The sequence below is a fragment of the Natrix helvetica genome, assembly GCF_964273705.1.
Source record: "Natrix helvetica genome assembly, chromosome: 5".
In the NCBI taxonomy this organism is placed as follows: Eukaryota; Metazoa; Chordata; class Lepidosauria; order Squamata; family Natricidae; genus Natrix; species Natrix helvetica.
Genome location: NC_138551.1, coordinates 17,945,120 through 17,957,257, shown reverse-complemented (window position 1 = coordinate 17,957,257; position 12,138 = coordinate 17,945,120). Strand labels below are relative to the sequence as shown.

The window sequence follows — 12,138 nt, the reverse complement described above, 5'->3', positions numbered from 1 at the left end:
ACACCTCAGTTCCCATCTTTATGCATAGAATCATAGGCACTGGAAATGATTCAAAAGGAGAGCTGTTTCACCCACTGCTGATGAATATATTTACACAGAACACCTGTCGTAATATTCCTCGCAGCTCTGCATGGGGTTTTTTTTTAACCCCCTTTTCGTTTCCGTACCTGAGTTTTCAAATTGCAAGCCCTCCCAATCATGGAAAGAAAGAAACGTGCCATCTTTTAGCCAGCCTGAATATCTTTCCCCCCTTCTCTAGTGGCTTTTAGTGACACCTCGGTCCAACCTCTGCTGTCACGTCGCTGTGGTACTGGATTCTGTCCAAGTGTGGCATCTTCTCTCCGTCTTCGTCAACAGCTTTTTCTTCCTCGGCGGCTTCTTTCCAAAGAGCCTGTAAACGGCTTCTCGGTATTTCTTTGACATGATGTTGTACAGGATTGGGTTGATGGCAGCACTTAGGTAGAAGAGAACGAAGGAGACCACGTTGCAGTACTGGCTGATAACGACGATATCCAGGGATTCCCCCTCGAAGGATTTGGAAAAAAGATAACGTCCTAGATAGAAGGGCAGCCAGCAGAGGACAAAAGCCAAGACCACCACCACTAGTTAAAAGAGAGAAAGAGAGAAAGAGAGAGAGAAAGGGCAAGTGCATATGAAGGTGAATTAAAACATTTGCTAAGGTTTCTCTATTAAATTCAAGTTTCAAGGCACAGAAGAAAGAAAAACTAAATTGGATTTTGAGAGGGGAATCTGGACTTACCCATTTTGGAAGAAGAAGCAGGAGAAAAGGAATGCTTCAACTATTCTTCCTGTAACAAACGTCTTAGAATAATAACAGAGTTGGAAGGTACCTTGGAGGTCTTCTAGTTCAACCCCCTGCATAGGCAAGAAACCCTACACCGCTTCAGACAAAAAACTTCACGTATTGGAGCACTTACAACTTCTGGAGGCAAATTGTTCCACCGATTAATTGTTCTAGCTGTCAGGAAATTTCTCCTTAGTTCTAGGTTGCATCTCTCCTCCAGCTGTTCCTTGTTGTTCATCAAACAACACCTCTAGAGAACAGTGACTGCAACAGTCAGAACAAGAGGCCATTGGAGAAAGATGCAAAGAGAAACCAATGTTGGCCACTCCCTTTCTTCATCTCTCATCCATAAGCCTTGTACAGAACTTACTATTTATTTGGTTTTATGGAAAGGTTTCTGCCCTTGGGCAGCTGATAATCGGTCAACTTGTTATCAGCCTTATTACAAAAGATGGTGGTATCGTTTTTACTTACATCGTTTCTCCAAAATGTTACACAAAATACACAAAACCTCTTTGAACAGATGAGACAAAAGGGCACAAAAGAAGCATGGTGTGCTTTGCAGGTTCACCAATTTGCAACCCTGGCTCTTGTTGCTGATGTATTATCAAAATCCATTTTTCATGTCATTCCCCAACAATATTTCTACTCAAGGCTCCAAAAGATCAGCGATCACGTTGGTGGCTCATTTGCAGGACAAAGCCCTATGATCTCTTCTTTCCCCTACCATCATCTCATGTACCAAGCAATTCCCCCTCATTCTTTACAACAACTTCCCCGGGTATCCAAAGAGCTACAATAGAAAGGAGAAGTTCAAATAGTCCTGGTACATAATAGCAATAGTACTTAGACTTATATAGGAGTTGGATGTCCAAAGTGCTATGTAGGACACACCCTGATATCAAAGTTGGTTCTATAACTTATCTGGTTGGTCTCTCCAGGCACTTTCACAGAATTTGTCCTCTCAAAAAACCTCTCTACATTCAAAACAGGTAGGGAATTCCATGCCCGGCTGCAAGTAGCAATAGCACCTATTCTTATATACCGCTTTACAGTGCTTTACAGCCCTGTCTAAGCGGTTTACAGAGTCAGCCTATTGCCCCCAACAATCTGAGTTCTCATTTTACCCACCTCGGAAGGCTGGAAGGCTGAGTCAACCTTGAGCCTGGTGAGATTCGAACTGCCAAACTGCTGGCAGCCGGTGATCAGTGGAAGCAGCCTGTAGTACTGCACTCTAACCACTGCGCCACCATGCCACATAAACCAGGTAACATGCAAACTTCTATGGTCCAAGGTATAAACCAGGTAACATGCAAACTTCTATGGTCCAATAAGAGGGAGTCAAACTATTCTCCAAGGCACCTGAGGGTAGAACAAGAAGCAATGGGTGGAAACTAATCAAGGACAGAAGCAACTTAGAACTGAGGAGAAATTTCCTGACAGTTAGAACAATTAATCAGTGGAACAGCTTACCACCAGAAGTTGTGAATGCCCCAGCACTGGGAGTCTTTAAGAAGATGTTGGATAGCTATTTGTCTGAAACGGTATAGGGTTTCCAGGGGGTTGGACTAGAAGACCTCCAAGGTCCCTTCCAACTCTACTATTGTATTGTATTGTATTGTATTGTATTGTATTGTATTGTATTGTATTCAACCTTATTTTTTTTAAAAAAAAAACCAGTTACAACTAAGTCGTGTTTATTAACTGACACACGCTAACTTACTTCGTTGGTTTCAGCTGGATTTGGGATTATTTAGAATCAGATTTAGAAAGGAGATTTAGTAAAGAAAAATAATGTGGAAGTGCATAAAATTATGCACAGAACAGATAAAATGAGGAAGGGGAACTTAAGTTATCTTCAAGAACTGAGACACACAATGCTGGAAGTCAAGGATCTTGACAAGCAAAAATTATTATTATCCACCAAGTCACTTTTGTAATTCATCATAAGTGAGATCGCAGGTGGTTGCCACTTACAGGTGGAAAATAAGGTGAAAGATAGATACAAGCTAAAGCACCAATATATTATTTCAAGAGTCACAGGTAAGATATTGTTCAACACCAGCTTGTTCAGGCCTGGAAGCCATCTTTTGCATTGGGCCTTCTGGCCTGCCACATTTAATGCTGTGGGAAACTGGGAGGGGGGGATTATATGGAGTATGGAAGATATATAGTCAAAATAACTTTCCTTTCTCAGAGAGTCAAGGGACATCTTGCTCTGCACCTTGAGTGGGGTGACTGGGAGGCATCTCCAGTTGGGGCGGTGCCTGATTGGACTATGTGATGAACATGTGGGTGCTGGGCAGAGACTTGGGCTTCCATTTGGGTGGGGAAAACTTTCAGATTCGGGTTTTCCCAGATGTGCCAATATGACATCTCTAATAAAACGGAACTTTGGGGAACTGCAAGCCTCAGAGTCTTCTTTCGTTGGGGGTGTTACTTGGAACCCTGACACGTCTCTTATTACATAGGCTTCTTGCAGAAGTCTAGTTCCTGTGGAAAGTAGGATACATACTTGGGCCTGAGCTAGAAAGTTGATCCTATATTCTTCTAAGAAAAGAACTTCCCCTTGGATCCTGCCACAGAATATAGGTAAACACAGATGAAATTATTTCTTAGGGAGACCATGGAAGTTTTCAAATGAGTATGTTGTCTGCGGTTTCTTTGTCAGTGCTAATGGGCTTTATAGATCGATGATCTCATAACAATTCCAACTGAGAAAAGGAGATTTTCTCATTTGGGGTACAACTGTGTTTTCAGTTGTTGAAAATGAAAAGGGTGGGTTGTAAATCAGGGCAAAGAATAAGGTGATGATCAACCTGTTAAGAGTTGCCATGGACCCATAGGATTCATTGGTTACAGGAATAAATGTAATGTTAGTGGTTCCATTAGGTAGACCCAGATTTAAACCCATCCTCTAGATCTGTGATGGCGAACCCTCTCTGTGAGTATGCACAGCGCTCTCTGTGGGCACGAACAACATTGCCAGCTGCTCTTCAGGTTTTGGTGTGTGCATGCATGCCGGCCAGCTGATCTTCGCGTGTGCCTGAGCCCTGGAAACCCAAAGACCAGCTGGACGCTGCGCATGCGCGCACTGGACACCTGGCATTTAGATTTCCAACGCTCTGACACACGCAAAGACTAGTTGGCTGGCATGCATGCGCACACTGGAAACCTGAAGATCAGCTGGCCAGCACATGCATGCACACCAGTCAGCTGGTCTTTGGGTTTCTGGGGCTTGGGCGCATGCAAAGACCAGCTGGCTGGTGCACATGCACATGCGCATGTTAGAAACCAGAAGACTAGGTGGTCAGCATGCACATGTGCACCTGCCAGCTGGTCTTCAAGTTTCTGGGGCTGCGGCGCATTCCAGTTTGGACACCCGCTGCCAAAAAGATTCACCATCAGTGCTCTAGGTAGACATTTCATTGAATGATTGAACCAATCACTCTTTATCTCTGCCCACGCTACCCATAGGAATGATATCCTGATTTTAGCTGCCATGAGCCATTGAAAGAAAAGTAAATCTGGTAAATACATATGATATATCCTCGACCCTTTTGTTCCCTGAATCCATATAAAGTACATTAAAGTCACCTTCAAATTAAGCCCGGTTCCTGGTGACTTTCTGGATATAGCCATACAGTTCTTCCACTGATTTAACTTTGGAGGGCATATCAGTGGTCTCAAAACTTTACCTGTCCTAGTGATAATGGGAATAAACAATCAACAAATAAACCTGCCATTTTCTTCACTGTAATATCTCTTACCCAACTTGGATATCTCTACCTAAGGGAACCTTTTTACAGAAAAGCAGCAAATGTTCATCCCTCAATGAATGTTTGGGAGGATAAACAAGTCTTCATCTGCTATGGAAAGGAAAAAATACTATTGGTGGTCTAATTGATTGGGCTCTCGTGTTTCAGATTTGGAGTTTTGAGGAAGAGCAACAAAATTTGAGTTCCTTAATTTATTACTACAGTTTCACTTGCAACAATGAAGATGTCCTGAGATTTTCTGCCGGAATGTCAAAATAATTGGGCCACTTTAGAGTTCCTAAGGCTACTAACAGAGGAAACATCATTTGCTTGTTGGCCCAAAATGTTTGGAGTGGGAAACGGAGATGGACTAGGTCCCTTCCATTCTGTTAATCTGTTAAGATCTCAAGCAGTGAAATATCTGCAAAATGAGCCTGATGAGAGATGGCTAAAAGTTGGGTTACGTTTAGCCTACTAAGAGATTATTGAAGGGAAACATGATGTCGGTCTTGAAAATCCGAAGAGCTGTTCTACAAAAGAGGTGTGGACCTATTCTCCATTTTTACAGGTGAGAATCTTGTAACATCTTAAAATAATGACCTTCCAATAAAATGCCACAGAGAGAATTTATTGTAACTCTCAATGTGATTTATTGGGAAAAAAACCAAATTGCCATGTCTATCTTGAATGTTCTTCAGAAAAGAAATCAGAACTGGGAGAGCTGGGTGGGGGGTAGATGGCAACTGAGGGCAAACGATGTCAATTGAAAGGCAACAGATCCACCTGCAATCAGGACTATAACCACAAAGTACTCTAGGGATTCTTTTCCACTTAACTAAGAAATAAAATTCTACAGTAAGTCCACCAAAAGAAACAAGAATGACTAAAAGCCTACATTATTTCAAATTGACACTTTTTGTAGCTATTACCTTCCTCTTTGGATCACATTGAAAGAGTCTGGGAGAATACGGAGTCGATAACTATCTCTGGAGTTAACTGGCTTTATATTTTTTAAATAGTAAGGTGAAAAAGTCAAAACTCTTTTACTGTGGTTTGCAAAACCAATGACTTTTTATAGCAATACAGAAGGACCATTCCTTTTTCTTTTCCCCAACTATTTTGCCAAACATTTTTTTTCCTTTCTTAATCTAATAAAATGGTTGTTTCACACAATGTGTTTGACCAGGTCAAGTAATGTCCTTGCATAATTTGTTAAACATTTATTTACTTAGATGACAACCTAGCAATAACAATATATAAGGTAAAAGTTCCCCTTGCACATATGTGTTAGTCATTCCTGACTCTAGGGGGCAGTGCTCATCTCCGTTTCAAAGCCGAAGAGCCAGCGCTGTCCGAAGACGTCTCTGTGGTCATGTGGCTGGCATGATTAAATGCTGAAGGCGCACAGAACGCTGTTACCTTCCCACCAAAGGTGGTTCCTATTTTTTCTACTTAAATTTTTACATGCTTTCGAACTGCTAGGTGGGCAGAAGCTGGGACAAGTAATGGGAGCTCACTCCGTTACCCTGCGCTGGGGATTTGAACCGCCGAACTGCTGACCTTTCTGATCGACAAGTTCAGCGTCTTAGCCACTGAGCCATCGCGTCCCACAACTTAGCAATAACAATATTTATAACATATAGTTATATGTATATTGTTACTTAGCAATAACAATATACATATAACTATAAAAACAAAACAAAAAGCCAATACAAACTAAAATCTGGTGCTGCCACCATATTACACTGATGCAACCTATTTCATTTACGTATATCTTTGACCTCACTCTACTCCAGTATGTTGCGGCAGGGCTATGGCCTGAATGTAGAAAATTAAAATGATGCTGACTGTCAGATCTTCAGTAGTCTATAGGGCAGGGGCTGCTTCCAAGCTCCCCCAGTTCTGAAACTGGGTCTCTGGGTTGCTATCAGCAAACACAATGGAGGCAAAGTATGCATCACCACCCTTATCACAAGGTAAGTCCTAATAAAGAGTCTTACTGGTGCTTGGTCAACTTCTCTTTTGGTCTTCCCAACAAAAACACTTCTCAATAATCATCAAATCCTACCTACTGAGCCTTCCCAATTCACAGGACATCTGTTGGGGAAGGAGGCCCAAGAAGTCTATGTGATGGTCATTTAATCAAAGCACTGCCACCCTTTTACATGGGTTGAACATGAAAAGGGGTGAGGTTTTGACCATGCAATCATGGATTGACCTTTGGATATGACTATGCAGATGCTCCAATTGAGTTCATCCCTGAATGAGTGTGTTCATAGTTGCAACTACGCAAGTAAGTCTCCCTGCATTCTATAAAGCTTATTTAGTGTACAGGATTATGACAACAGTGTTAACTTTCTGGCTATGATGCGTTCATTTTCCTCCAATAGTAAGAAGCAGAAGTGCAAAACTTGCACTCCACAAGCCTTTGCAAAAGATGCTACTAAAACATAAATATTTTTAATGTGACTGAAGGAAAAAGCTATTAAATACATGAAGAGTGATCACTGTTATTTCTAGCAGTGTTATATGTTTAACTCTTTGTAATGTTTGTTAAATATGAATCACCAATTCCATGCAATCCAGTCCAGGGTGTATCTGGAAGCAAGTTATAACAATTACTCTTTGTCACAAAAAACTGTACCCTTCAGACTTGATTGATTTCCTCGCTCAGGCTTCAAAGTGCAGGATTGTGACCCAATCAGGTCTATCAAACTATCTTTTATCAGTTTCTCTAAGGGAAAATAAATCTGTAGATTCTGACCATCATGTCTGATCAGCAATGCTATATACATGATTGTCTTAAAAATCTATCCAACAAAATATTCAATCTGATCATTAAGGATCCAGTGGATATTCTTACCAGAGATGTTAAACTTGATAGCTTTAACCTGAGTTAGCTATGGCTCAGTCACAATTTGGTAAAGTTATGACTCCATATATTGCAGAATGCTAGAAAGTCGGTTAACCAAGTTACCGTATTTTTCGGACTATAAGATGCACCAGAGTGCAAGATGCGCCAGGATTTTGAAGAGGTAATGTTTTTTTAAAAAGTTTTTCCACTCTGCAGGCCTCCCAAACCCTCTGCATGCCCCATTTTTTGCAAAAAAACAGGACATGCATAGGCTTTGGGAGGCTTGTAGAGTGCTCCTGGGGGCTGGGAGGGGGCAAAAACGAGCAACAAACAGCCAATTTATTTGCTCATTTTTGCCCTCCCCAGCCCCCAGGAGCACTTTGTAGGCCTCCCAAACCCTCTGCACATCTATTTTTGCAAAAAACGGAGTGCAGGGGCAGGGTTTTGGGGGGCCAAAAATGCTGTATTCAGTGTATAAGACCCACCCAGATTTTCACCCTCTTTTGGGGGCGGGAAGGTGTGTCTTATACTCCCAAAAATATGGTAAGTGTTCTGCAAACTGAACCTTTAAATAATATGACGGTGTTTTATGACTTTTCCAAATCTGGAAGCCTTTCCTAGTTATTTCAAAGATGTTGGAAAGTCATAGCAGGAAGCGATGTGATCATCAGAGCCTTAAGCATCTCACTATCTGTATGAGGAACCAAACAGATATTTGACCTGACCTGACCTGTTGACTGAGGGTAGTGAAAAAGTACACCCTGCAGGAGCCCAGAGGCAATCATTATTTCATTTTTCTAGGTCTTCAGATCATGTCCTCAGGTTCTTTTTTACGTTTTATGAACATGCCAGTTCAGTTCAAAATGGTACACTTTTTAAAGTCATTTATTTGTTAAATGAATATCATGCTTGTCTTCTGGTAGCTCAAAATAGCATATCTCCACCACATTTTTTTGCGTCAACCACAGCAACAAGCTTATGAGTTAGGCTGGGCAGAGAGTAAATAGCTGGCTTGCAGTCATCTAGTCAACTTCCATGGCTGAGGATGGAGTTGAAGCTGGGTGTCCTCACTTCAAATCTAACTACACTTGACAACTCTACTACACTTGGAGGAATGGAAGCTAAAGTTGAGTGGAACTTTCTGATCAGTCCTCCTATCTACATATCCAGATGGATATGTTCTAGATCAGGGCCTCTTGGTCAAATGACAATCTGGAGAATCAGTGAAGAAGAATCAAACTTTTCATTATATACCAATGAAACATGCATAGCCAGTGCAACTAGAATATAACGCAACCTGCTAAAAAATGTAAGACTACGCAAGATATTTTAAGTTACATAGCATTCCTAATCAATCAATCCATCAATCAATCAATCAGAATAGAGCTGGAAGGAACCTTGGAGGTCTTCTAGTGCAACCCCCTGCTCAAGCAGGAGAACCTATACCATTTAAGACAAATGGTTGCTGGAATTGGGTATATCTAGTCTGATGAAAATAAGGCCTAGGGGTGACATGATAGCAGTGTTCCAATATCTCAGGGGTTGCCACAAAGAAGAGGGAGTCAAACTATTCTCCAAAGCACCTGAAAGCAGGACAAGAAGCAATGGATGGAAACTAATCAAGCAGAGAAGCAACCTACAACTAAGAAGAAATTTTCTGACAGAATAATTAACCAATGGAACAACTTGCCTCCAGAAACTGTGAATTTTCCAACATTGGAAGTATTTAAGAAGAGATTGGACAACCATTTGTCTGAAATGGTATAGGGCAGGGGTGTCCAAACTTGGGAACTTTAAGAATTCTGGGAGTTGAAGTCCACAAGTCTTAAAGTTCCCAAGTTTGGACATCTCTGATATAGGGTTTCCTGCCTGAGCAGGGGTTTGGACTAGAAGACCTCCAAGGTCGCTTCTAACTCTGTTATTCTATTCTAAATGGTTATCCAATCTCTTCTTAAATCTAATCTGAAGGACATGTTCCATGTTACTTAAAATGTTGCATGTTCCAACATGACTTTTAATTGATTCAATAGGCAATATTATGGATCTCACATCTTGGATTTACAGCATAAGCAGGCTTGTCTTGTGAAAAAAATAGATCAGGTACCTTACCTAGCATTTTTATTGTCTGTCTGTTGTACTTGTCCCTGATGGAGGTCTTTGGCCCAATATTTTTCTTCTTTCGCTTCCAAAGCTTTCTCACAATGAGGCTGTAGAGAACGGTCAAGCAAAAAACGGGCAGAAAAAAGAAGACACTTGAGGTCCACACCATAATGTTCAGCAAACCTGAATGAATGGCATACTCTGTGATTCGACATTCATTGGTATCCAAGGGATTTGTCCCATTCTCATGCGCAACTCCAACCAGAACAAAGATAGGCCCAGCACTGACGAAAGATATTACCCAGAGCACGAGAATAAGGAGTTTGACTTTGGTCTTGGTGATCATCGCCTTCGCCTTGAGTGGAAAGCAGACTGCAAAGTATCTCTCGGCGCTCAAGGCTGTGATGTTGAGTATGGTTGAGTATGTGCAACACTCACTGACAAATTGGAAGAGCTTGCAGAGAAGATCCCCAAAATTCCAGGGCCGATACTGCCAGAGGCGGAAGAGGTCTAGGGGCATGCAAAGGAAGATCAAGAGATCTGAGAAAGCCATGCTGGAGAGGTACAAGTTGGTGGTTGTCCTCATATCCTGGAACTTAAAGACCACCAGCATTGTCATCATGTTTCCAAGAATCCCAGTCGTGAAGAACAGCAAACAAATGACAGTGACACCTGTGAGGAGAGGTACAGGGAACAGGTAGGAATCTTCAGTCTGGGTGTTGTTGTCATAATCCATGATGAGCAGCAAGTTGCGCTTGTTATCCATTCAGTCAGTGTTTGTTGAGCTGAAGGGACTATCTCAGCTGCTTCCTCATATCTGAGAAGAACGAGGCTCTGATGATGGCAAAAAAAAAAATTGTTGAGAGAAGCTAAATGAAAGCAAACAAGCCAGGAAAGCAGGACATGGATTGGAAGGGGAGGAGAAGGAGGAAATTCAATCTAATTTGAAAACTGTCCAGTCTCTTCATGAGATTCAGCTCCCTCTAACAAAGTAACTCATCTACCATATTTGTTGTTTTGCTTCAGCATTAATCATGAGCTGATTCACGTGTCTATCTCGTCATTGGAGTTCTCTCGGTAGAAGGAAGGCTGCTGAAAATGGGAGTGTCTACCTTGAAAATATGTGGTTCTTTTCTCCAGAGGGACCTACTCATATCCATTTTTGGATGGAAGCTGCAGTCACTGACTAAAAAGCATGCCTGGAGGAACCAGAATATAGAAGCAACACTCTGAAAGAAACCAAGCTGAGCTGCTGCTTCCATCCCTTTTAACCAATTATGACCCTTTGTGTCAATATCACTTCCACTTCTGACACCAAAGTGTTTGTGAAACCTTTTCCACCAACAGGCATTCTTTTGCATTATTTACCTGGATTATCAAAGGTCACTGTGGTATAATGAGAAGCTCAACCTGTGAATTTGATAGTACCAAGACATCTGGAGGGCATCAGTTCAGGGAAGGATCAATTATTATGCAGTGAAATCAGCATTCAAGAACTAGTTGACCTATCAAACTCAATTGGTATATTTCAGGACTTCTAAGCTGCATTCAAACAAGAAACCCATTTTCTAATCTATTACGTTAAGCATTAAACTCCTAAACAAGTCCACGATAAAATAATCCAAGAATAACAATGGACAAATTTAACAAGACCAATTTCTAAATCTTTCATTGACTTAGTTGTGTGAATTCAGCTTTATTCTCTTATCCTAGCCTAACCTGCAGCATTTTTACAGGAATAAATTTTATCTAAGGCAAATGAAGCTCTGTGAAAAAAAATGGTTTGTTGTTCAGCAAGAGTAAATACCTAGATATTTAGTTTATCGTGCTTTCAGTCCACATAAATGGTATCTTTTTCAAATAACTGATGAAAATTAATAAAATATAACGTAATAGTATAGTCTTTATTGTCATTGTACCAAATAAATACAACGAAACTGAATAAATGAATACAACTGATGAAATATAACAAACTATAAACTCACTGTGAAGCTTGCACTTTTCAAAAGTGCTGAAAGGAGAGGGGGATATCTTACAGTTTGTCTGTCCTTCTATCCATCCATCCATCCATCCATCCATCCATCCATCCATGGTGCTACCTTAGTCAGATGCAAATCACCAATCACTCTCAATCTGGAGCAATGACAAGATCCTGACATATTCCACTGGATTCTGCTTGTATGTGTCTCAACCTCGTTGTTTTATTTCCTTTTTATTGCGGAGCATTTGGATTCAATCCCATTTGATGAATTATTCTCATTCTCTCTCTCTCTCTCTCTCTCTCTCTCTCTCTCTCTCTCTCTCTCTCTCTCTCTCTCTCTCTCTCTCTCTCTCTCTCTCTCTCTCTCTCTCTTCCTCTTCCTCTCTCTCTCTCTTTTTACAAAAATTGCGCACCGTTCAGGAGAGCCGAACAGAGTCAAAGTAGACTTAAGGTAGGAGAACTCTTCCAATGGCTATAGAATTCCAGGGGGAACGTGCCAACCTGTCATCTATTACTATTTTTAGGCAGCATTCTTAACAATACTATTAATAGTATTCCTATATTGTTATTGGGCAAGAAACCCCCCTTCCCCCTGAATTTCAGGTAGGTGGTCTGCAGGAGGCACCTAAAAGATCAAGAG

General features: G+C 41.2%; 1 protein-coding gene across 1 annotated transcript; it reads right to left on the bottom strand.

Moving 5' to 3' along the window:
* Nucleotides 1–264: 264 nt before the first annotated feature.
* On the bottom strand, nucleotides 265–10,283 carry GHSR (growth hormone secretagogue receptor; the record flags this gene model as incomplete). Its single annotated transcript, XM_081956306.1, has 2 exons — nucleotides 265–602; nucleotides 9,527–10,283. 2 exons carry the CDS (start codon nucleotides 10,281–10,283, stop codon nucleotides 295–297), a joined length of 1,065 nt encoding a protein of 354 aa, XP_081812432.1. The 3' UTR covers nucleotides 265–294.
* Between the last annotated feature and the right edge of the window lie 1,855 nt (nucleotides 10,284–12,138).